Source organism: Danio aesculapii, chromosome 10, assembly GCF_903798145.1.
Source record: "Danio aesculapii chromosome 10, fDanAes4.1, whole genome shotgun sequence".
Lineage (NCBI taxonomy): Eukaryota > Metazoa > Chordata > Actinopteri > Cypriniformes > Danionidae > Danio > Danio aesculapii.
In genome coordinates, this window is record NC_079444.1 from 45212966 (window position 1) to 45237846 (window position 24881).

A 24881-nucleotide genomic window follows, 5' to 3' on the forward strand; every position below is an offset into this window, starting at 1 on the left:
TTGCCTAATTACCATAACTTTACCCTAATTAACCTAGTTAAGCCTTTAAATGTCTATTATCTAGTCTAATATTATTTACTGTCATCAAGACAAAGAGAAAATAAATCAGTTATTAGAAATGAACTACAGGAAATAAATGGTTAAAGGAGGGACAAACACTTAATAAACCCAAAGATTCACATACTTTTTTATTCTAGCCAAAATAAAACAAATAAGGCTTTCTTCAGAAGAAAAAATATTAGAGGAAATACTGTGAAAAATTCCTGAATCAACATCATTTGGGGGAAATATTTGAAAATAATTTACAGTAGGGCGAATAATTCTGACTCCTACTCTATATATAGATAGTTTTAGGTCTGTTTGCAACCTTAAAGGGCACCTGTGATGAAAATCATCTTTAGTGCGCTGTTTGGACAGAGCTGTGTGTAGTATAGTGTGTCCACAGTTATATTGGGCTGATATAAACACAGTAAGCCTCTTTTTTTTTTTTTTTTTTTTTTCTGACGTTAAAATAAGATCCAAATCCCTCCCATTTTGAGGCCCACTGCAATGTAATGTAGGAGTGCGGTTTCCCCGCCCACTGAATTTACCTATTAACCTGTCTTCATAGTAACGCCTATATTCATATCAACAAGACAGGACGTGCACAAAGCAACCGGGAATAAAAGATCTGTTCAGCTCTCTGTGATCATCAATCATCATCAAATGTGAGATCAAGAATGAGTTTCACAAGTTTAAAACATTTCTAAAACAGTGTGTGTTTGTACTGAATTACAGCGATTCAGCACAGCCGCATGTCAGTACAGTTATAAAAGAAGACGCTTCAATCGCGATCTGTAGACGTTAAATCAGGTTTATTTTGTACATTAACATGGCACAGGGATCCATACAGCAGTGGTGTCCTGTCACATTCATGTGCAAAACAGTACAAAGTTAAACGCGCGCGCTGTGTGTGTGAACTTGGTTACAACATTGTGTGTGGCTCATCATTGCAGAAAGGCTTGAATTAACTCCACCACAAATACATCAAATAATCACTGGCAAAGCTCTTACTGTAGGTATTTTTCACAAACGTTACGTGAGATCTGCTTCAAAATGACCACAGAGGTCTGTCACACAAAAAATATGGAGATTGAGGCCCACTCTGACCGGCACGGTGGGTGGGGAGAAACAGCAGTAAAGGTACAGGCAACAAAAACAGCTGCAGTGTGTTCAGAGCAGACAATTCTGATGTTCTGATGCTGCGTTCACACCTGATGCAGAAGAAGCGTCAAGCGTGAGGAATTGACATGTTAAGTCAATGCAAAGACGTGAATAGACATCCTGCGGCGTGATACGCACGAATGAGGTGGTGCAATTCCCTGGCGCAAGTTGAGCATTTTGCGCGATTGAAGGGCTAACCTACCTGCCAACATTTGTCTCCAGAAATCCGGGAGACTGGGGGGAGGGTCGGGGCGTATAGGCGGATGTATGGATGTATGACGGATGTATGTAAACACCCCCCTTTTTACATGTTTTTTTTTTTATTACAAAACCGGAAATGGGTATGAAATACAGGAGACTCCCGTGAAAAACGAGAGTGTTGGCAGGTATGTAACGCCTGGTTTGCGCGAATTGCTCGAGTTCGAAAATCTGAATTTCAGTGGACATTTGCGCCACGTTAACCAATCAGAAGCTTTTCTTGTAGGGGCGTGCTTATGATGTAGCGCCTGTTGTTGGTGTACCAGAGGGAAATCCTCCAGCCGACACCGACAACAGTTCATCAAACTGGGCTCAGCTCAGTTGGAAACACCGCTGAAAGCCTCCATCATCCAGGTCCAGTTTCTGGAGGAGTTTGAGCTCACAGTGCTGGTGCACCTCTGGATGGATCTAGTGGGCTCAGACACGGCTCCATACAAATCGACACTGTTTTCCAGCCTTCATAAAGCACATAAACACAGCTAATCTCTCCGTAAAATCCATGAAGCCCTGGCCATTACGTGAATCCATGTCTGTTGTTCAGTGAATGTGACGCGCGAATGAAGCGAGTGAATTGAATATGGCCGATCAGACACATAATTATTTTGCTTTTATTCAACAAATGCACAGCACCAACTTCTCCCCTGGAAAAGACTGGATGGTCAGTTGTAACCCAATCCCAAGGTTTTACAGCACAAAGGAATGTGGTCAGAACTGGACTCAGAGAAAACTTCTATAAGCTCCGGGTCTAAGACTGATGTTTCACTGTAAACTTTCATTCCCTCTTTATGTGTAATCAGGTGTTTTGCAACGTTTCCCTTGCTCCTGTGTTAATATTATGGTTTAAATACTTCTGCAAACAATGTTTAACTCTACCGCAGCTAAAGAAGCTCATAGATAGTTCATGTTTGGTGTTCTTGCAAAGCTAATTTGGTGTACTGAACGATTGTTTACATTTCATGTTAATACATTAACACATATGTGTAACACATTAACATTTTAAGAAACTTGTACATTTCTGCCTCTGTTTACATCAAAATACCTATGCAAGTCACTACACTTCTGAACAAAGGACTATAAAACATGCCTCAGGGAAGTTTAACTTCGGATTGGTCAACTTGACCCTGGAGGGTGGGTATAAACCATCCTTATAAAAGCTTGTGCCTAAGGCCTCCTCCCTGAGAAACAGAGAAACCCCTAAGAGCTAGAAACCCCCGGAAACAAGAAGCCTGAGGCCAGAGAAGAACACCAAAGCTAGAAGGCCCAGGCCAAAGAAAGACTTGAACCCAGAGGACTCCAGGGAGCAGGCGGGGACCCAAACAAAATGGGTTAATGGCACAGCTCAGACACTCTCATATCGATAAACCTTTTTCGAGTCTAATTAAGTTTAGTGTGCCGCAAAACCATAGTCAACCACTGCTAGCCTTTTGCTGCTTTCAAAACTTGAAATGACCAACTCCACACCCACTCAAGCCTCGCGAGGACAAGTGAAGTTTAATTTTAAACTAATTTCGAGAGGAGCATGTGCTCATGATTGACCCAGCTGGTTTACCTTAGCTAATCATGATCCTCCAATCAAAGGATCCCAAGTCACTATATAAATCCTCATTTCCTCTCTACAACTATCTTCGTCTGGAAGAAACCCCCCTCCTCTCCTTCTTCCACCTTTAATCCAGAATGGGCGGCACGGTGGCCCAGTGACTACTGTTGCCGCACAGCAAGAATACCAATGACGTTGGGTCTTCGCTGGGCCATCTGGTATTTCTGTGCGGAGTTTGCATGTTCTCCCCGTGTCCGCGTGGGTTTCCCCCGGGTTCCCCGGTTTCCTCCCACCATCAAAGGGGGGAACCCTGGGCCCGAGGATCCCTTGAGCTCAGGGCTCTCTCCCAGGACACCACGCCAAACAAGCCATGTATAAATCGTGAGCTAAGTGTGAACTCTTGAAAGGAACTGAACACCAGCCAACCACATGCTCGACAGAGGGAGTTCTTCACATGACTCAAGGAACGCAAGTAACACTTCCAGATTAGCACTGAACTGGCGTATGCAACCCTAAAGAGACCATAGAAGGGTTAAATTGATTATTTGTGGTTCTTACAAAATCTGAGGCTTTCAAACTCAAACTCACTTGTATGAGTGTGTGTTTGTGTCAGGTGTTGGTTTCTGTTAGATTAGTCAATAAAGTGTCATATTGTATAAAGAACAGTGCCTGTGCATATTTATGAATCTTATGTCTTAAACTTCGATCCTGCTACCCTGCTTATACAGAAATGGGTTTTTATTTTGATAGCAATAGCTGTAATTAAAGTCAACTGTCCGTTTGAACGATCGCTGGATGGATGATTCGTTTGTTCGGATTTAAATAGTCGATTCTTTTGAAGCCCCGTTCAAATTAACCGTCGATTCCCTTTGAGCTAATTCGTTAAAATGTTCACGTGTTTATTTACTCGCGAATAGCAGGTTTTATCCGCACGTTCTGCTTCTGGTGTGAACACAGCTTGAAAGGGATAGTAAATAATCTGATGGGTGTTTTGAGCTGAATCTTTACAGACACATTCTGGAGACACAAAAGACTCATCTTTATGTTGGCAGCTCGCTCTCTGCAGCTCTCACATGGTCGCCCACTGAAGCTAAGCAGGGCTGCGCCCGGTCAGTACCTGGATGGGAGACCACATGGGAAAGCTAGGTTGCTGCTGGAAGTGGTTAGTGAGGCCAGCAGGGGGCGCCCAACCTGCGGTCTGTGTGGGTCCTAATGCCCCAGTATAGTGAAGGGGACTCTATACTGTCAGTGAGTGCCGTCTTTCGGATGGGACGTTAACCTGAGGTACTGACTCTTTGTGGTCATTAAAATCCCAGGATGTCCTTTGAAAAGAGTAGGGGTTTAACCCTGGCATCCTGGCCAAATCTGCCCACTGGCCCCTGTCAGTCATGGCCTCCTAACCATCCCCATATCATAATTGGCTTCATCACTCTGTCTCCTCTCCACCAATCAGCTGGTGTGCGGTCTGGCGCAAAATGGCTGCCGTCACATCATCCTGGTGGATGGTGCACACTGGTGGTGGATGAGGAGATTCTCCCCTATGTGTAAAGTGCTTTAAGTGTCCAGAAAAGCGCTGTATTAATGTAAGAATTATTATTATTATTAATGTGTTAGTTACTTACTGTATAGGTTACTTTTTATTGTATGTTTCAGTTGACAGTCCACTATGCTGTCCAAAGTTTTTTTGAATCTGAATATTTTACTTAGAGTACATGTCCTTATGTGTTTCAAATGATGAATCCACTAGAGGGCGCTGTCGACAGTTTTTGAAAATCTGAAAAAAGTTACCTAGGTTACATTTTGTTGTACATTTTAAGTTGTATTTATTTTATGTTTTGCAAAGGACAATGAGAATTATTTATATATTTGTTAATATTAGTTTATTATTAGTGTCCCTGGAAATATCATTTTATGTGATGAGGATGTTAATATTGCCCCCTAGTGTTCATTTTACCTAAGCATATGCTGATACACAGAGCTGGGTAGTAATGGGTTACTTCTAATAATTTGCCATGAGGACAGTACATAATATTTTTTTTTTGCAATTTAAAGGCTTAGCTGGGTTAATTAGGCAAGTTAGGGTATTGGGCAAGTCATTGTATAACGATGGCTTGTTTAGGTTTAATATTGCTAAAGGGGGCTAATATATTGACCTTATAATGGTTTTAAAAAACAATTAAAACTGCTTTTATTCTAGCTGAAATAAAACAAATAAGTCTTTCTCCAGAAGAATGCTGTGAAAAATTCCTGAATCTGTTCAACATCACTTGGGAAATAGAATAAAATTCACAGGAGGGCAAATAATCCTGTCTCCGACTGTACAGATTCATGTATGTACATAATGCTCATATTTAGGGGTGTTTTCACTTTTGCACGCAGGATTTGCTGGAACGCCGGGTTATCTTTCTCCAGAGGTGCTCCGGAAAGAAGCGTATGGGAAACCGTGGACATCTGGGCTTGTGGTGAGTTGTGTGTTCGTTGTCTGATGTGGAGAGATTTTCTCTGTTCTTCTGCATCTTCTCTATTTTTCACACTTTCATTACTCATATATCAGTAGGGAGAATGTGGCTACAATTCTGACTTATTCAACCAAATGATTCATTAGAATCAGTGAACGAGAGTCATTCTCAACATAGACTATTTATACTATATATGCTCATATACAGTTGTTACTCTCTATATACAGGGAGATCAAAACAGGGCACTGTGGTCATTGCGTCTTATTTCGTCTGCTAACAGGGGGAGCCCAGGGCTCAAGGACCTTTTGGGCTCAAGGCTCTCTCCCGGACAGCATGCCAAACTTGCTTATAATCAATCATCAGCTAAGTGTGAACTCTTGAAACTTGGCAGACATCCGCAAGGTGTTAACCAATCAGGAGCTTGCTCTAGTAATTATGTAATGTGTTTTCCCAAACTATTTAAGCATTTTATAGCGAGATGCTAATGGTCTAATCCGATTCAATGATTTATGCTAAGCTAAGCTAAAAGTGTTCCTGCCAGTCCCAGAGATCGGATGAATGGATTCAAACCTGACTGTTTCACCCTTGGTGACTTGTAAAATGAGCCTATTTACAACAAAACATAGGAAAGAAGTTCATTCATTCATTCGTCCTTTGGCTTAGTCTCGATTTCGCCACAGCAGAATGAACCACCAACTATTCCAACATATGTTTTACGCAGTGAATGCCCTTCCAGCTGCAACCCACTACTGGGAAACACCCATACACACTCATTCTCACACACACACTCATACACTACGGCCAGTTTAGTTGAGCAGTTCCCCTATAGAACATGTGTTTGGACTGTGGGGGAAACCGGAGCACCCGGAGGAAACCTACACCAACACGGGGAGAACATGCACACTCCACACAGAAACACACACTGACCCAGCTGAGGCTCGAACCAGTGACCTTCTTGCTGGGAGGCCACAGTGCTAACCACTGAGCCACCGTCAACTGAAGTTCATTCCTATGAAATTTTCAGTTTTGAGTGAACTGTCCCTTTAAGAACAACACTCTGTGAATTATCATATCATCATGGCTAGTGAAGTGTGTGTTTCTGGTTGTGTGTGTGTGTGTGCGTGTGTGTGTTTGCAGGAGTCATCCTCTACATCCTGCTGGTGGGATATCCTCCATTCTGGGATGAAGACCAGCACAAACTCTACAGCAGATCAAGGCTGGAGCGTATGACGTGAGTGTCCTCCTCAATCAGTTAAAGCAGCAGAACCGGGCCCATCCCAATCTGACCCGTCCGCTGTTTCCTGCAGTTTCCCTCCCCGGAGTGGGACACGGTCACTCCTGAAGCCAAAAACCTCATCAATCAGATGCTGACCATCAACCCGGTCAAGAGAATCACAGCGCAGGAGGCTCTCAAACACCCGTGGGTCTGCGTGAGTACACACAGATACACACACACACATACACACATACACATGCACACACACACACACACATACACGAGCACACACACATTCGCACACATATACACACACACACACGGACATACAGAAACACACACACATACACGTGCACATACACACACAAACACAGACACACATCATGTACTCACAAACACACACACATACACACATAAACACGTATGCACACACATACACACACCTGCCCACATATACACACACACACTCACACACACACATACACAGACTCACACACACACACACACACACACACAAACACATACACGAACACACACAAAAACACACGCACACACATGAACACATGCATACGCACTTACACAAACACACACACACACACACACACACACACACATGCACGCATATACACTCACAAAACACACGCACACTCACACTCACACATAAACAAAAACTTGCATACACACACACACACACACACATACACAGACTCACGTACACACACAAACACACACGCACACTCACACACACAAAACACAAACTCGCATACACACACACACACCACACACACACATACACAGACTCACGTACACACAAACACGCACACACATACACATACACGCATACGCACACACCACACACATAAAGACCGACTCACATGCACACAAACACATACATAAACCAAAGTACGCACACCTACACATATACATACACACTCACATGCACACACACAGAAATACACACACACAAGTACACACACACACACACTCACACAGACACAAGAAGCTCTACTGGAGTCATCATGAAACGAGTCACAATGCAAAAACTGTAATATGCTGGTGAAAAATATTAAATCCAATTATAATAAAGGAATAATATTACAGAATAATATCATATTATTGTCATTTATGATGAAAATCTAAAGAAGTTGAAATCATTTCCTGCTGTGAAGCTGGACGTTTCAACATTGACGTCAATAGGAATTAGCTCTGTTTTGGAGCCGACCCCAGTGGCCAGTCCATGAACTGCAGTTTCAGTCACTTCTATATTAACTTCATGAAGGAAAGCAGGAGGTTTCCGCTTGACCTTACTGTCGCTATGGCGATGCACTGGAGTTTGTAGCTCCGCCCTCTTCAGAAAAGAGCACAATCTCATTTGCATTTAAAGCGACAGTCACCAAAACGCCACAATTACGATCAAAGCCTGAAAGGGTCAGTTTCAGAGAGTTAGAGAACGTTATCTGTGTGCTATTCTCAGCTCAAACCCAAACACACACACACTAGACATCAGAGTCTTATTTTATCTTATAAGAAGGGTTATAATCACTCCTCCTCTTTAAAGCATGTGACGAACTGTGACTATCAGAATCGGTTGAGTGTAACTGTTGTGTGTTCTCCAGCAACGCTCCACCGTGGCGTCGATGATGCACAGACAGGAGACGGTCGAGTGTCTGAAGAAGTTCAACGCCAGACGGAAACTAAAGGTTTGTGCTGTTTATAGTAAACATAAACAAATCTCTTTAATTCTGCTCGTGATTCTCCTTTTCTGGTGTTCAGGGAGCCATACTGACCACCATGCTGGTGTCGCGCAACTTCTCCGGTAAGTTCACGCTTTTGTTTTGAGAAATCAAATGATTGCAGAATCACTGAAGAGCCCCAAATCATGATGCAGAATATAAAATATCATCATCATTACAATCATTCAATCATTACTGCATTAACACCAGCTGTAACTCTGACATATTAACGGATATACTGCAGTACTGTTTATTATGATTTCAGATTGTTTAATTATTATAAATTAATATTTTTTCTATAGTTTTATTTACTCTGTATTTTTCATTTGAGTTTTGTTTTATTTATTATTAGTTTTTTTATACATATAATATTTACATTTAATTCAGCTTTATTTTAATTACCTGACACAAGTTTTTTGTTGGTATAATTTTAGCAAATTACTCTTTAAAGAAATAGTTTGTGCAAATAATAATTATTTATATCCTTTTATACATTGATTTTTTTTTATGTTGTACTATGTCTTTAAATATTAAACTGCAGCATACAAAAACATGAGTTAGCTTTATTTTATTTTATTTTATTATACATGCAATTTATTTATTTATTTTGGTTTCTAATACAATGCTTTTGTTTCATTATTTTATGTTTCATACAATGCATTTTATTTTATTTTATTTTATTTTATTTTATTTTATTTTATTTTATTTTATTTTATTTTTATTTTATTTTATTTTATTTATTTTATTTTACATGCGATGCAATTTATTTATTTATTCACATTACATACAATGCATTTTATTTTATTTTTTATTTTGTTTCACATGCAGTTAATTTATTTATGTTATATTTTTATACAATGCATTTTATTTTATTTTATTTTATTCTATATTAAAATGAATTTTATTTTGTTTTATTTTTATATACGTACAATGCATTTATTATTTTATATTACGTACAATGCATTTTATTTTTATTATTTTTATTTTTATTTCACATGCAGTTAATTCATTTATTTATGTTATATTTTTATTTAATGCATTTTATTTTATTTTAATTTATAATATTATTATTATTTATTTTTTTGATTTTACAATTGAATGGTGACAAACAACTCATTATTAAAAACTGCTAAAAATAACCAAAAAAATGACCCAGGCAACTTGTGCAATGCATTCCAGGTATTAATAAATACTAACAACAGCTTTTTTGTTGGTTAAAATACAGTTTCATACAGGTTTTATACATTTGAATATATATGGCACATCAAATGAGCTCCTCTTGTGTTGCTTTCTACTTTAATAATCAACATTATTATATTAGTAGTAGTAATTGCTTTAAGATGACTAAACATTATATTGTGTAAAAGATCAGGAATGACGTGAGGTTGAGCATACAATGAAAGAGTTCTGCTTTTGGGGTGAACTTTGTATTTAAATGATCTTAAAGCTACGCATCTGAGCTATTAACAAATGCTGCTGTGTGTGTGTGTGTGATCTCTCTGGAAATAAAACAGTGTAAGTGCACAGGGATGATTGTGGTGTTTGTCAGGTTTTCTGGATGTTTGCGTCTGATCAGTGGCATTTATAATAACATGTGATTTATTTCTGCTGTAGTGAAACATCTGCACACACACACACACACACCACACACCACACAACACACACACACACGCACACACAAACTAACACATGCACACAAACTCACAACATATTATGCATGCATCCCACTACATACACTTATGCATGCTACACACACACACACATCATGCACATTTGCGCATTCACACACACAGTTGTGCATGTATCACACACACTAACACACACACACATGCATGCATCAATCAAAGACAGGCACACACAGGCACACACACACACACAGACAGTGGAGCAGCAGGCTGGTGGGCGATCAGCAGTGTTCCTGTCTGGTTCTGTCTGTCTCTGTTAGTTTGTAATGTTTTGTAGATTTTAAGGTTTTTTTCAAATTTTTGGTTTAATTTTTAATTTTAAATTTGCAAAAAAGAAGAGAAAAAAAGAGCAAATTGTTAATTTTTGTTGTAGGAAAAGCCAAAAATATCAATTTACATGAGCAGAACAGAAAGCGCGAGGGGGAGTTTGTGGAGGTCTGGTGTGAGTTTCAGGAGTTTCATTAAAGAGAGGATGGATTTAGATTATGTGTTTTATAGTAATGTTAAGAGTTTAATGTGTGTATTCAGGAAGATGTGTTGTGCTCTGATAAAGATGGAGAACTAATATTACTAAACGGCTTGAGTAAGGCTTGTACATTTGATAATTGTGTTTTTATATGATTTATTCATTAATTTTAGTGAACTTTACAAATGCTCATAATATACACTATTTTATATTATTTATTTATTATTTATTTATTTATTTATTTATTTATTTATTTATTTATTTATTTATTTTCTTCTTAATTTCTTATTTGTTTTCTTTATTATTCTTTATTATTTATTTTTTTTCTTTCTTTTTTTTCTTAATTTTTTCTTTCTTTCTTTTTTCTCTTTTTAATCATTTATTTATAATTTTAATTAATAATTTTTTTATTTCTTTAATGTTTCTTTAATTATTAATTTTCAAATTTTATTTATATTATTATTAAAAAAATCTTCATTTATTTTTTTCAATATTGTTTCTTTATTATTATTTCTTTATTATTTTTTTATTAATTAATTAATTTATTTTTATTTTTTCTTTATTTATTATTTATTTATTTTAAATGTTAATTATTTATTTTTTCTTTCTTCATTTTTTTCTTTATTTATTTCTTCTTTATTGTTTCTTTATTATTTATTTTTATTATTTTTTTAATTAATTAATTAATTTATTTATATATTTTTTTTTATTTACTTTTTCTTTATTGTTTCTTTATTATTTAATTATTTGTTTGTTTATTTTTAGATTTTTTTTTTCAATAAAAATTTTTTCTGATCTGGTTAAACTGCTTATATGTGCTGATCAAATTAATGTAATTGTATATTGGAATAAGTTTCTCATCACTATATACTTTTTGCAACTGTCTTCATATTTTCTTGGTATGATTTATGACGAATATATTTTTTAAATTAAAACATAAAGCTGTAAACTATACTGAAATGAGTAAATTGCAGCATAAAAGAGTGTGCAGTTGTTTATTTTATTTTATTTTTTTAGATACAGCACATTTTATTTTATTTGACGTGCAATGCGTTTTATTTTATTATTAGATTTGTATTTATTTAATTTTATTTATTCATTTGTTTAATTTAATGACATATTTTTATTTTATTTTTTGCATAAAATGCTATTTAAGTAATTCTAACTGATTACTAGTAAAACCAACACCTCCGCTATATAGGGTTAGGATAATAAATAATAATCTAATCAAAAAGGCACACATTAACTGTCTATGAGGGTTTTTAATGAAAATGTGTGTGTGTGTGTGTGTGTGTGTGTGTGTGTGTACCTGCAGCACATTTTGAAGGGTGTATTTTTCTGTATTTTTCTGTTGCTGAAAAGTGCTGTTTTATTAACATGCATTAGTCTATGGTGAGTCCATTTAATGCATTTATTTGCGTAATTAATTAGTGTGTTGGGTCATAATCAGTATGCGGATCTTGACTCATTCTTGTGTTCATAATTCAGACTCTGTTGTTTGTACTTTGTTTGTTCCACTACAGTAAATAAAGCACACAGTGTACAGTAGATCAACCAAAGATTGCAGATTAACCTGTCTGTCTTTATAATCCATCCCTTTAATGAGAGACCTGTGTGTATGTTCACTGTCCACGCAGTGAATCAGTAATGTGTGTGTGTGTGTGTGTGTGAGTGTGTGTTTGAAGAGAGAACGACTCCTGAGTCAACAAAACAAGTCTTGTCTTTATTTCAGACTGACAGGTGAATCTTCATGATCTGATGACCACTGTAATCCTCTCTGACTGCAGCTAATAATCTCATCTGTCCTCTTTTTCTCAGTGTCTCTGCAGTGCTTCTCAACCATGCACAAACTCAAGATATAATGCAAAGAGTCACTCGATTCACTTTTGCATGAGAGAATGAGCACAGATTATTTCTCTGCTGAAGGCTGGGAGATAGTTGCAGAAATGTGATGAATTTAATTACATGTCGAAGGGAATCTCCGCATGTGCAGCAAATCATTCATAATCCATAGAGAGTTTACACTGAGAAACTGCTGTGTGCAAATTCAAAATGATTCGACTCACAGTGAGATTTGATTCAGTTTGATTCCACTGATGCTCAGATGTATAACAGATGAAGTATTGAGTTTAATCTGTGTTTACTGTAATTGTGTGTAAAATACAGTAAACACTAGCCTAGAGCTTCATCTGATGTTTAAAGTATCACAAACTAAACTAGAATAGCAATTAATAAATCTATGAGAATCAATGCAGAATCGATTCCTTAAGCCGTTTCTCGAAGCAAAAGAATTTCTATCATGATATACCACGAGGATTTTTTTTGATTATTAGAAAAATGTTCATCAATTTCAGAGTGTTTTCAAAGCCTACACTCAAACAAATATTATTTCTGATTGTTTAATTATTTAAAATGAGCTGAAACAACCAAATTCTGGAGCGATTTTTGGGAACAACTTAATTGTGTTATGTTCAATCCACTTAATCGTTAATAGTTAACTATTAGCAAATTTAGGTGGATTGAACATAAAACAGGGCGATGCAGTGGCGCAGTAGGTAGTGCTGTCGCCTCATAGCAAGAATGTCGCTGGTTCGAGCCTTGACTGGGTCAGTTGACTTTCTGTGGCTTTCGTGTGGGTTTCCTCCGGGTGCTCCGGTTTCCCCCACTGTCCAAAGACATGCGGTACAGGTGAATTGGGTAGGCTAAATTGTCCGTAGTGTGTGTGTGTGTATGTTTCCCAGAAATGGGTTGCAGCTGGAAGGGCATCCACTGCATAAAAACGAGGTGGATAAGTTGGCAGTTCATTCTGCTGTGGCGACCCCGGATTAGTAAGGGACTAAGCTGAAAAGAAAATGAATGAATGAATGAATGAATGAACATAAAACAATTGAGTTGTCCCAAATCCCCTTCAAGAATTGTATTGATTCACACTGAAAAATGATTCATTGGATTTACTAATTTAATTTAATTTAATTTTGTTTATGGTAAATAGTTACAACAATTGATATGTGGCTGAATATAACCGAACAAATTAAGTTGAACAGTTACTACATTTAGTTTGTTTGGTTAAAAGTGCAGTGTGTAAGTTGACACCCTGAAGTTGAACTGGTTATTGGGACTCCTGATCAACAACATACGCAAGGGCAGGTTGCCAGATTGATGTGAGTGAGCCTGAATGTCGAGCCTAAAGGCTGATTTGAATCGTGTTCTAAATAAAAGCAACGGCACAACGATAGAGGGAATCCATCCTAAAAGGAGTTTGTGTCCTAACCTGAAATTAATATTTTAGAAACGACTTCTGTTTCTCTCAGCTTGTTATTTCACAGCAGGATAAACTGACAATGATCAGCTCAGGTGCAGCTCATGTGCTTTATTCAGTGTTAAATACTTATAATGTGAGTTTGAATGCCATTTTACATCACATTTAATTGCCATACTAACTGAAAGCAGCAGCAGATAGTTCAGCTCAGATCTGGAAAATAAAATAATGTGTATTATTTATTACATTACAAACCTTAACATTTGGCTGGAGTGCAGTGAGTGCACTATTCTGTGCATCTGATTGGCTGTATTTACATTTCTGTCGTGTTTCGTCTGGCAAAAACAGCCTAATTGCTCATCACTGGCGTAATCTCATCATGTCGCGTGTTGTTACAATGTGACCTGCTCACCTAATGTTACAACTCGTAATATTAATATTATTGCTGATTAATAACCTCATGTGGAACTCTGAATCTGCGTCTTATTTCAGAGTCTGCTACTGTCCACCAGAGGTCGCATTCCCGTCATGGACGCATGCTTAGGAGAGCCTTCATGGCTAAATGAATGAAATCACGCTGTTCATCTGGCAACCCGGGGTGCTGGAATATAATTGGCTAAACTGACATTGACCGAGTTTAATGACCAAAACAGAGACAGCAGTTCCTGCATGTAACGCCATGTTGAAAGCAGAACATCTGACTTCAGCTGGTTCCTCAGATAAACAAGAAAGTTCACTGAGCATGTTTCTGAATATCATGCACACATATGTGGTGTTTTATTGATGCAGAAGAGTCAGAAACTGACATAGCAGCACCTTTAACTTCAGCCCATATCATCCACTTACCATAAACAAAACTAAATATATTAGTGAATCGAATGATCATTTTTCAGTGCAGCTCATTTTAGATAAGCAGCTCAAATTATGTTCAGAGTGTATGTTCCTGTGGGTGTGTGATGTTGTGTTAGCGTACGCTGGTTTAGCTGTAGTGTGTTCAGTGTGGTTCAGAAGCGCTGTTGTGTAGCTATGCACATATGTGTGTGTGTGTGTCCTGGCAGTGGGCAGGCAAACCACGGCTCCCTCCACCATCTCTGCAGCCACTGGGTCTTGTGGAACAGGTAGCCTCGTCCTCACGTCTCCATCCATCTGTATGTCCTCTCATCTTTCTCTCCATCCATCTGTTCATTAGTGATGGAAAGTTCTGATCTTACAGACGGTTCGTTTCAATGAACCGGTTCAAAAAACTGGATCACTGGTTGTTGTACACTAAAACGAAATAAGACACTCTCAGAAATAAAAGCTACGCGAGCCGTCACTGGGGGTGGTACCACTTATCAAAAGGTACACATTGATATCTAAAAGCTCCATATTAATACCTCGAGGGTACATATTAGTACCTAAAAGTACAAAGGTCTTCCTCTAAAATGTTTAGGTACTAATATATACTTTTGAGGGTACAATATGGACCCTTTAAGTTCAAATTTGTACCACCCCAGTGACGGACAAATCAACAATATACAGTCACCAATCATTAGCCAATCATCATACAGTCAAAAACATCATAAAGCAACTGAAATAGTAAGGAATCATGCTTCATTTGGCTTGCAAAAACATAATTGTAAGAAACTTTTCAGATCAATAAACCAATTCCTGAGTTATGCAGTTACTAAGAAACAGTACCTGAAGAACCGGGAGGTCTCAGGCATGGAGATGTGAATCGTTTCAAATGATTCAGTTCGATTTGGTGAACTGGTTCGACTGATTCACTCAGAAGATAGATTGTCCGGCCTCCCATTCAAAAGTGGACAGCATATTTGATGACCCAGTATGCTACCCATCAGATTTTGCTTCCAGTGTAATTTTAATGTGGAGTAGTGTGATATGAGCTGTAATATCGCCCTAATGTACCTAATCCTCAACCTCAGAACCATTCAAATACAGTGTTGGTAGCATAAATCTGATGGGTAGGATATAATGTCAGGACACCTGTTAAAATGATTCCTTCACAATCGGCCATCACTACTGTTCATGCTGTTCAGTTCTCCATCCTCTCTCATCATGACTGATATTCAGCATGGAGAATGGAGCATGATAGGGAGCAGTGCTGAATGAACCATTAGACGCTCTCCTCTCTCTCGTCATCATCCCCTCTCCGTCTCTCTCTCTCCTCTCCTCTCTCGTCTCTCTCTCTCTCCCTCTCTCCTCGTCGCTCATCTCTCTCATCTCATCTCTCTCTCTCTCCTCCTGAGTGTGTTCAGTGTGGTCTTGATTTTAGGTTTTCTGCCTGCTGGTTTTTGCACGAGAGCTCTGCATGGAGATGCTGATGAGGCGACTGCATGCGACTCCTTTAATTCTGACTTTTAATAATGTTTTGACTTTCATCTGATTCCAGCGTCTGTGCAGCTTTTCAGTGATGATTTATGAAGATTATCAGGGCTTATTTGAGCTCCATGTCTGCTGTTAATTGCAAAACAATAGTTTATTTAGAGTTTTTAAGTGCCGGGCAAAGATTGTTTTGACATAATGTATGTGTTTGTAATTATATTTATTATGTACAGGCTCAGTATATTTGAGTTCACCCCTCCCTAATCTCTCTTTTATGTTCATTTATTTAATAGGAAGCTCTACATAATTATATCTGTGCATATACATTAGAATTAGTCAGTACTGAAGCCAAATCTGGAGCTCATCTAACAAAATAACTCACTCACAAAATAAAATAGCTAATAAAATAACTAGCACAGCCAAATTTATATGTTAGAGAAAAATATTAAACACAAATTTAAAAAAAAGATGAAAAATTGAGTTGAAATTTTGTAGGTTTTAAAGTTTTTTGCAATATTTTGCTTGAATTTAATTGTATTGTCATTCAATTTCTAAATATGTTTGGTGACTAAAATATAATTTTAATAAATGTATCTGTTTAATAAATCTGTTTTGTTTAAATGCACCAATATTGCCTATATTCACTGAGAAATGGAGGAAAATATTCATTTTATAAATGGGCTGTACTCAATTATTCTGAGCACTGTATAATGTGATAGACACACACACACACACACACACACACACACACACACATACCTACAAGCAAACTAAACTTCTATTTATTACCTAAAACTATACATGCAACTTGTTTTGTCACAGATAAAAGCAAAACAGAGAGATTAAAATGTAATAATTTAGATATTGAATGTATATATCATTTGTATCATATACATGTTTTATATCTGAGAACATGTTTATTTTCTATTTAGATATATTCATGCATGTGTGGTGTTATACATAATCACATGCACAGCGCACACACCATATTATGTATTATGTGTTTAGTTGTGATTAATGTTTGCTCAGCGCTAAGATTTCATTAATTAGACAAGTCATTGTGCTTACCTGATTATATACAGTGCTCAGCATAAATGAGCACACCTCATTTTCATTCATTTTCTTTCGGCTTAGTCCCTTTATTAATCTGGGGTCACCACAGCGTAATGACCGCCAACTTATCCAGCATATGTTTTACGTAGCAGATGCCCTTCCAGCTGCAACCCATCACTGGGAAATACCCATACACACACATACACTATTGACAATTTTAGCCTACCCAATTTCCCTATAGCGCATGTGTTTGGACTGTGGGAACATGCAAACTCCACACAGAAACACCAACTGACTCAGCCGAGGCTCGAACCAGCAACCTTCTTGCTGCGAGGCGACAGCACTACCTACTGCGCCACCTCGTCGCCTCACACCTCATTTTGAAAACAATTATTTATATGCATTTCTCAGTGAATATAGACAATATATTTTGGGTGCATTTGATTTATTAAAGAAATAGAAAGAAAATACATGTAAATTCATGTGAAATATTGAAAAAAAACTCTCTCTCTCTCTATTCATTCAGTTGGGATGCTGAGTATTTAGATTTATTCATTTAGCAACAATTAATTATGAGATAGCTTTATTTAGCTGATAAAATCAGCAGCAATCCTGTAATATGTGCTGCACTTTTAAATACAAGAGCACTGTGTGTACCTGGACTAGTGGAGTGTGTGTATTCATCCCTGAAATATGAAACAGCATCATTAAACTCTTATGACTGATGTTTCAACTGTTTAGAATAACAGCTCGTAGTGCCGGATCTTTATCTTCATTATTTGTAGACTTTGCCCACAGATACCTGCCTCTACTCTTTCTGTGTGTGTGTGTGTGTGTGTGTGTGTGTGTGTGTGTGTGTGTGGGTTGTAAACCTCTAGGTGTCACTGCACTTTTGTCATTAAGGACAATGCTTGAAATGATGGTGTGTTTTAGATGGTGTGTTTTTTGAAATAAGACCAAAGATGTGTAACACTACTGTGTGTGTGTTGAAAAAACACACATGTGAATGCCTGAAGCCGTGCCGCTTTCTCCTTTACTGAAAACAAATGGCTTCTTACTGAGAGTTTGGGTCTTGTTTCTTCTTGTTCAGATATCCTCTAAATCAAGGAGCATCTCTTGACAGCACAAGATATAGTCATGTTCTCAGATATAATGAGACAACATTAATTGAGTTTCTCCTTAAAAACAGCAAAATAATCTCGCTTCTGATTTGAAGCTGAGCTGCACATAGTTTTCAACATCACAATATGCAAATCTGCAATAATAACATCAATGCCAAGAGGGATTATAAATAACCAAGAACCTTCATTCAGAACACATGATTGTAAAACTGCAAAGTTTAACTCTAATTTCAATTCATTCATTCATTTCTTTTCGGCTTTAGTCCCTTTATTATCAGGGGTCACCACAGCGGAATGGAACCACCAACTTATCCAGCATATGTTTATGTAGCGGATGCCCTTCCAGCTGCAACCCATCACTGAGAAACATCCATTCACACTCATACACTATGGACAATTAGGCCTACACAATTTCCCTATAGCAGTGTTTTGGACTGTGGGGGAAACCGGAGCACCCAGAGGAATCCCACGCCAACATGGGGAGAACATGCAAACATCCACACAGAAACACACACTGACCCAGCCAGGACTCAAACCAGTGACCTTCTTACTGTGAGGCCACAGTGCAACACTAAGTGTTATCGCATCATTTAGTTCGCGCAAGTTTTTATTTCAGATGGAGGTGTGTAGGCGTTACGCACCCATTCAGATGCACCCAGTTGAATGCTGCGAGTGTACCGGGAGTCACGTAACAAGAACTGACCAATCAGCTTCAGCTTATATGAAACATACACATTTCAGTAGACTAATCATCTCAGACGAACACAGAACACCCAAACACTGCAGAGCTTTGTCATTTTCCCCATGAATAACACTTGTATCAGAGTGACAGCAGTGTTTTGTCAGCTTGTCATCCTCTGAGGAAACGTTGACGTCCGCCCACCCCTCAACCCCCGGTTCACAGTAAAATGATCAAGCGTTGACCAGTCGGCGATGATAAAAAAGCATTTGGGACCACTGCACTATAACAACACTATTAAACACACTATTAGAGTCTTGATTAATACAGTTCACAAACTACACATTTAGAAAGATTCATCTAGTATTATTGGCAGAGATAACGCACACACAGTTGAAGTCAGAATTATTAAACCCCCGCTTTGAATCTGTTTTCTCTTTCAATTATTTCCCAAATGTTGAGAGATTCAGGAATTTCTCACAGTATTTCCTCTAATATTTGTTCTTCTGGAGAAAGTCTTATTTGTTTTATTTCGGCTAGAATTAAAGCAGTTTTTATAGTTTTAAAGCCATTTTAAGGTCAATATTATTAGCCCCCTTCAGCAATATTAGTGTTGGAGTTGTCTCCAGAACAAACCACTGTTATACAATGACTTGCCTAATTACCCTAACTGACCCAGTCAGGGCTCGAACCAGCAACCTTCTTGCTGTGAAGCCACAGTGCAACACCACTGAGCCATTCCACTTTCATTCCACTATAGCGACTAATGTAATGAATGAAATATATATATATATATGTATAGTTTTTTTCCAATATCTAGTTTGAAATAGGTTTATTTAGCTTGGTTTTAAGGTAAACTCTCTTCATTTTGACGTCATTTCTGAAATCTTTGCTTGTCTAGAAAATGCTTCTTGATTTCAGAGTTTGTAGATATTTGGTTGAGAAACTAGTTACAAACTCTCAGAACAGTATTTGTCAGCAGTGTTCCCTCTTAATCTGTTCTTCCTTCATCTCTCTCTCTCTCTCTCTCTCTCTCTCTTTCTCTCTCTCTCTCTCTACGTCTTACATTTGTGTGAAGGTAAGATTCTCTCTGTTTTCTCCCTCAGTTCTTTCCTTCTTCTCTGCACGGGTTAATAAAGTCAGGAGTATCTTGTGTGTGTGTGTGTGTGTGTGGGTGTGTGTTGCTGCTGGCTTCATTTTATCTCAGTTTATTTTAGTGATGCAAAGTATTCAGTGTTTTATAAACATGATCTAAAATAACGTAGCTTTTAGATCTACTGAAGCTGAATCCTGAATGAGTGAACATGCTGTGTGTGTGTGTGTGTGTGTGTGTGTGTGTGTGTGTGTGTGTGTGTGTGTGTGTGTGTATATAGATGATGTGTGTGTGTGTGTTAATCCTCTGCTGTGGGACGGTGAGTGAGGGATGAGTGTGTTCAGTGTGTGTGATCGTCAGCTGTGTGATGTTGTGCCGCTGCTGTTCTGATGTTTGCTCTGTCTCTCTCTCCGTCTGCAGCAGCCAAGAGTCTGCTCAACAAGAAGACTGAAGTCAAGGTACAGTACAGCTCTCTCTCTCTCTACAGCTCTCTCTCTCTCTTTGCCTCTCTTTTTCTCTGTGTATCTCTCTTAAATATTTCCCAAATAATGTTGAACAGATTCAGGAATTTCTCACAGTATTTCCTCTAATATTGTTTCTTCTGGAGAAAGTCTTATTTGTTTTATTTCAGCTAGAATAAAAGCAGTTTTTAATAGTTTTAAAGCCATTTTAAGCTCAACATTATTATCCCCTTCAGCAATATTAGTGTTGGATTGTCTCCAGAATAAACCACTGTTATACAATGACTTGCCTAATTACCATAACTTTACCCTAATTACCCTAGTTAAGCCTTTAAATGTCTATTATCTAGTCTAATATTATTTACTGTCATCAAGACAAAGAGAAAATAAATCAGTTATTAGAAATTAACTACAGGAAATAAATGGTTAAAGGAGGGACAAACACTTAATAAACCCAAAGATTCACATACTTTTTTATTCTAGCCAAAATAAAACAAATAAGACTTTCTTCAGAAGAAAAAATATTAGAGGAAATACTGTGAAAAATTCCTAAATTTGGGGGAAATATATTGAAAATAATTCACAGTAGGACGAATAATTCTGACTCCTACTCTATATATTGATAGTTTTAGGTCTGTTTGCAACCTTAAAGGGCACCTGTGATGAAAATCATCTTTAGTGCGCTGTTTGGACAGAGCTGTGTGTAGTATAGTGTGTCCACAGTTATATTGGGCTGATATTAACACAGTAAGTCTCTTTTTTTTTATTTCCTGACGTTAAAATAAGATCCAAATCCCTCCCATTTTGAGGCCCACTGCAATGTAATGTAGGAGTGCGGTTTCCCCGCTCACTGAATTTACTTATTAACCTGTCTTCATAGTAACGCCTATATTCATATCAACAAGACAGGACGTGCACAAAGCAACCGGGAATAAAAGATCTGTTCAGCTCTCTGTGATCATCAATCATCATCAAATGTGAGATCAAGAATGAGTTTCACAAGTTTAAAACATTTCTAAAACAGTGCGTGTTTGTACTGAATTACAGCGATTCAGCACAGCCGCATGTCAGTACAGTTATAAAAGAAGACGCTTCAATCGCGATCTGTAGACGTTAAATCAGGTTTATTTTGTACATTAACATGGCACAGGGATCCATACAGCAGTGGTGCAGAAAGGCTTGAATTAACTCCACTCAAATACATCAAATAATCACTGGGAAAGCTCTTACTGTAGGTATTTCTCACAAACGTTACGTGAGATCTGCTTCAAAATGACCACAGAGGTCTGTCACACAAAAAATATGGAGATTGAGGCCCACTCTGACCGGCACGGTGGGTGGGGAGAAACAGCTTTAAAGGCACAGGCAACAAAAACAGCTGCAGTGTGTTCAGAGCAGAAAATTCTGATGTTCTGATGCTGCGTTCACACCAGATGCTGAAGAAGCGTCAAGCGTGAGGAATTGACATGTTAAGTCAATGCAAAGATGTGAATAGACATCCAGCGGCGTGATACGTGCGAATGAGGTGGTGCAATTCACTGGCGCAAGTTGAGCGTTTTGCGCGATTGAATGGCTTACATACCTGCCAACATTTGTCTCCAAAAATCCGGGAGACTGGGGGGAGGGTCGGGGCGTATAGACGGATGTATGGGGGGGGGGTTGTTTTTATATGTTTTTTGTTTTTTTTTTAAATTACAAAACCGGAAATGGGTATGAAATACAGGAGACTCCCGTGAAAAACGAGAGTGTTGGCAGGTATGTAACGCCTGATTTGCGCGAATTGCTCGAGTTCGAAAATCTGAATTTCAGTGGACATTTGCGCCACGTTAACCAATCAGAAGCTTTTCTTGTAGGGGCGTGCTTATGATGTAGCGCCTGTTGTTGGTGTACCAGAGGGAAATCCTCCAGCCGACACCGACAACAGTTCATCAAACTGGGCTCAGCTCAGTTGGAAACACCGCTGAAAGCCTCCATCATCCAGGTCCATTTTCTGGAGTTTATGAGCTCACAGTGCTGGTGCACCTCTGGATGGATCTAGTGGACTCAGACACGGCTCCAAATGAATCAACGCTGTTTTCCAGCCTTCATAAAGCACATAAACAGCAATCTCTCCGTAAAATCCATGAAGCCCTGCCCATTACGCGAATCCATGTCTGTTGTTCAGTGAATTTGACGCGCGAATAAAGCGAGTGTATTGAATATGGCCGATCAGACACATAATTATTTTGCTTTTATTCAACAAATGCACAGCACCAACTTCTCCCCTGGAAAAGACTGGATGGTCACAACACAAAGGAATGTGGTCAGAACTGGACTCAGAGAAAACTTCTATAAGCTCCGGGTCTAAGACTGATGTTTCAATGTAAACTTTCATTCCCTCTTTATGTGTAATCAGGTGTTTTGCAATGTTTCCCTTGCTCCTGTGTTAATATTATGGTTTAAATACTTCTGCAAACAATGTTTAACTCTACCGCAGCTAAAGAAGCTCATAGATAGTTCATGTTTGGTGTCCTTGAAAAGCTAATTTGGTGTACTGAACGATTGTTTACATTTCATGTTAATACATATTGGGTGTAACACATTAACATTTTAAGAAACTTGTACATTTCTGCCTCTGTTTACATCAAAATACCTATGCAAGTCACTACACTTCTAAACAAAGGACTATAAAACATGCCTCAGGGAAGTTTAACTTCGGATTGGTCAACTTGGCCCTGGAGGGTGGGTACAAACCATCCTTATAAAAGCTTGTGCCTAAGGCCTCCTCCCTGAGAAACAGAGAAACCCCTAAGAGCTTGAAACCCCTGGAAACAAGAAGCCTGAGGCCAGAGAAGAACACCAAAGCTAGAAGGCCCAGGCCAAAGAAAGACTTGAACCCAGAGGACTCCAGGGAGCAGGCGGGGACCCAAACAAAATGGGTTAATGGCACAGCTCAGACACTCTCATATCGATACCTTTTTTCGAGTCTAATTAAGTTTAGTGTGCCGCAAAACCAGTAGTCAACCACTGCTAGCCTTTTTGCTGCTTTCAAAACTTGAAATGACCAACTCCACCCCACTCCAAGCCTCGCGAGGACAAGTGAAGTTTAATTTTAAACTAATTTCGAGAGGAGCATGTGCTCATGATTGACCCAGCTGGTTTACCTTAGCTAATCATGATCCTCCAATCAAAGGATCCCAAGTCACTATATAAATCCTCATTTCCTCTCTACAACTATCTTCGTCTGGAAGAAACCCCCCTCCTCTCCTTCTTCCACCTTTAATCCAGAATGGGCGCCACGGTGGCCCAGTGACTACTGTTGCCTCACAGCAAGAATACCAATGACGTTGGGTCTTCGCTGGGCCATCTGGTATTTCTGTTCGGAGTTTGCATGTTCTCCCCGTGTCCGCGTGGGTTTCCTCCGGGTTCCCCGCTTTCCTCCCACCATCAAAGGGGGGAACCCTGGGCCAGAGGATCCCTTGAGCTCAGGGCTCTCTCCCAGGACACCACGCCAAACAAGCTATGTATAAATCGTGAGCTAAGTGTGAACTCTTGAAAGGAACTGAACACCAGCCAACCACATGCTCGACAGAGGGAGTTCTTCACATCACACAAGGAACGCAAGTAACACTTCCAGATTAGCACTGAACTGGCGTATGCAACCCTAAAGAGACCATAGAAGGGTTAAATTGATTATTTGTGGTTCTTACAAAATCTGAGGCTTTCAAACTCAAACTCACTTGTATGAATGTGTGTTTGTGTCAGGTGTTAGTTTCTGTTAGATTAGTCAATAAAGTGTCATATTGCATAAAGAACGATGCCTGTGCATATTTATGAATCTTATGTCTTAAACTTCGATCCTGCTACCCTGCTTATACAGAAATGGGTTTTTATTTTGATAGCAATAGCTGTAATTAAAGTCAACTGTCCGTTCCAATGATCGCTGGATGGATGATTCGTTTGTTCAGATTTAAAGAGTCGATTCTTTTGAAGCCCCGTTCAAATTAATCGTCGATTCCCTTTGAGCTAATTCGTTAAAATGTTCACGTGTTTATTTACTCGCGAATAGCAGGATTTACCTGCACGTTCTGCTTCTGGTGTGAAAACAGCTTGAAAGGGATAGTAAATAATCTTATGGGTGGTTTGAGCTGAAACTTTACAGACACATTCTGGAGACACAAAAGACTCATCTTTATGCCGGCAGCTAGCTCTCTGCAGCTCTCACATGGCCGCCTGCTGAAGCTAAGCAGGGCTGCGTCCCGGTCAGTACCTGGATGGGAGACCACATGGGAAAGCTAGGTTGCTGCTGGAAGTGGTTAGTGAGGCCAGCAGGGGGCGCCCAACCTGCGGTCTG

The 24881-nt window shown here is 38.7% G+C and overlaps 1 protein-coding gene across 1 annotated transcript in view; it reads left to right on the top strand.

Annotated features, from left to right (window-relative positions):
- Positions 1-1095: 1095 nt before the first annotated feature.
- LOC130235963 (calcium/calmodulin-dependent protein kinase type II subunit beta) overlaps positions 1096-24881 on the top strand; it is a 43741-nt gene continuing 19955 nt past the window's right edge. The window contains 9 exon segments of the mRNA XM_056466492.1: positions 1096-1156; positions 5378-5440; positions 5443-5460; positions 6595-6660; positions 6663-6688; positions 6765-6887; positions 8290-8373; positions 8447-8489; positions 20511-20545. Of these exon segments, the coding sequence (XP_056322467.1) occupies positions 1096-1156; positions 5378-5440; positions 5443-5460; positions 6595-6660; positions 6663-6688; positions 6765-6887; positions 8290-8373; positions 8447-8489; positions 20511-20545 (519 nt within the window).